The 1,841-nt window shown below is 48.2% G+C and overlaps 1 protein-coding gene across 1 annotated transcript; it reads left to right on the top strand.

Annotated features, from left to right (window-relative positions):
* Window positions 1-579: 579 nt before the first annotated feature.
* LOC113923369 (glyceraldehyde-3-phosphate dehydrogenase-like) lies at window positions 580-1,411 on the top strand. The gene is made up of 2 exons (XM_035724129.1): window positions 580-839; window positions 883-1,411. The coding sequence occupies exons 1-2, from the start codon at window positions 580-582 to the stop codon at window positions 1,409-1,411; spliced, it is 789 nt and encodes a 262-aa protein (XP_035580022.1).
* Window positions 1,412-1,841: the final 430 nt, after the last annotated feature.

Raw genomic sequence — 1,841 nt, 5'->3', positions numbered from 1 at the left:
TGTCTTCAAAAGCCTAAGGAAACACTGTCTATGAGAAGAAACACCAAATGTATGATAAGCAAGCAGGTGGGCACAAATAGAACTACAGGAAAGACATTATTAGGAGTTAGTTTAGTTTAATACCAGGATGAACTTTATAATTGTTAAAACTGGAATGAGCAGTTTTGGGCATGGGAAAATATTGGTTGTAGGATGATAATGCTTTTGACAATATATAAATTTTGGTATTTTTTCCACTTACACTAGCTTCGTCTTCTTCATTTTGTTCAAACAGATTTGTGGAAGCAGCTTAAGTCAGTGACAGCCATTTTGCATGAGAATGGATTCTACTCTGTCTTTCCACCCTCATTTCTTAAAGCATAATTTCTTAATTATGGTATGGTACGGTACACAAAGTACCAGGCCCTGTGCTAAGTACTCTAGATGCATTATCTCATTATATTTTCACAATATTTTGAGAAACCTAGTATCATTATCATCATTGTGCACATGAAAAAACAAGGCTTGGCTCTCTGCTCCTCCCCATTCGACAGACAGCCGCATCTTCTGGTGCATTGCCAGCCACGTCCCCGAGACACGATGGTGAAGGTCGGAGTAAACGGATTTGGCCGTATTGGGCGCCTGGTCACCAGGGCTGCTTTTAACACTGGCAAAGCGGATATTGACCCCTTCATTGACCTCAACTACATGGTCTACATGTTCCAATATGATTCCACCCATGGCAAATTCCACGGCACAGTCAAGGCTGAGAACGGGAAGTTTGTCATCAATGGAAAGTCCATCTCCATCTTCCAGGAGCAAGATCCTGCCAACATCAAATGGGGTGATGCTGGTGCTGAGTATGTTGTGGAGTCCACTGGGGTCTTCGCCACCATGGAGAAGGCTGGGGCTCACTTTGAAGAGCGGGGCCAAGAGGGTCATCATCTCTGCTCCCTCTGCCAATGCCCCCATGTTCGTGATGGGTGTGAATCATGAGAAGTATGACAACTCCCTCAAGATTGTCAGCAGTGCCCCCTGTGCCACCAACTGCTTGGCTCCTCTGGGCAAGGTCATCCATGACAACTTCGGCATCATGGAGGGACTCATGACCACCGTCCATGCCATCACTGCCACCCAGAAGACTGTGGATGGCGCCTCTGGGAAGCTGTGGTGCGATGGCCGAGGGGCTGCCCAGAACATCATCCCTACTTCCACTGGCACTGCCAAGGCTGTGGGCAAGGTCATCCCTGAGCTGAAGGGGAAGCTCACTGGCATGGCCTTCTGTGTCCCCACCCCCAACATGTCCATCATGGATCTGACCTGCTGCCTGGAGAAAGCTGCCAAATACGACAACATCAAGGTGGTGAAGCAGGTGTCAGAGGGCCCCCTCAAGGGCATCCTGGGGTACACTGAGGACCAGGTTGTCTCCTGAGACTTTAACAGTGACACCCACTCCTCCAACTTCGATGCTGGGGCTGGCATTGCTCTCAACGACCACTTTGTCAAGCTCATTTCCTGGTATGACAATAAATTTGGCTACAGCAAACTGGGTGGTGGACCATAAGGCCTCCAAGGAGTAAGAGCCCTTTGGACCACCAGCCCTAGTGAGAGCAAGAGGAGGAGAGAGGCCCTCAGCTGCTGGGGAATCCCTGCCCCCAACTTATCCCCCAAAACACTGAGAATCTCCCGACCTCCACCGTTTCCATCCCAGACCCCCTGAAGAAGGGGAGGGGCTTGGGGAGCCCTATCTTGTCATGTACTATCAATAAAGTATAATGTACCCAACCAAAAAAACAAAAAACAAAAAACAAACAAAAAAAGAGGCTTGGAGATGTAATAATCTACTTGAGTTCACATGACTA

Source organism: Zalophus californianus, chromosome 15, assembly GCF_009762305.2.
Source record: "Zalophus californianus isolate mZalCal1 chromosome 15, mZalCal1.pri.v2, whole genome shotgun sequence".
In the NCBI taxonomy this organism is placed as follows: Eukaryota; Metazoa; Chordata; class Mammalia; order Carnivora; family Otariidae; genus Zalophus; species Zalophus californianus.
The sequence above is the reverse complement of the archived record's forward strand: the minus strand, read 5'-3'. Positions and strand labels throughout refer to the sequence as shown.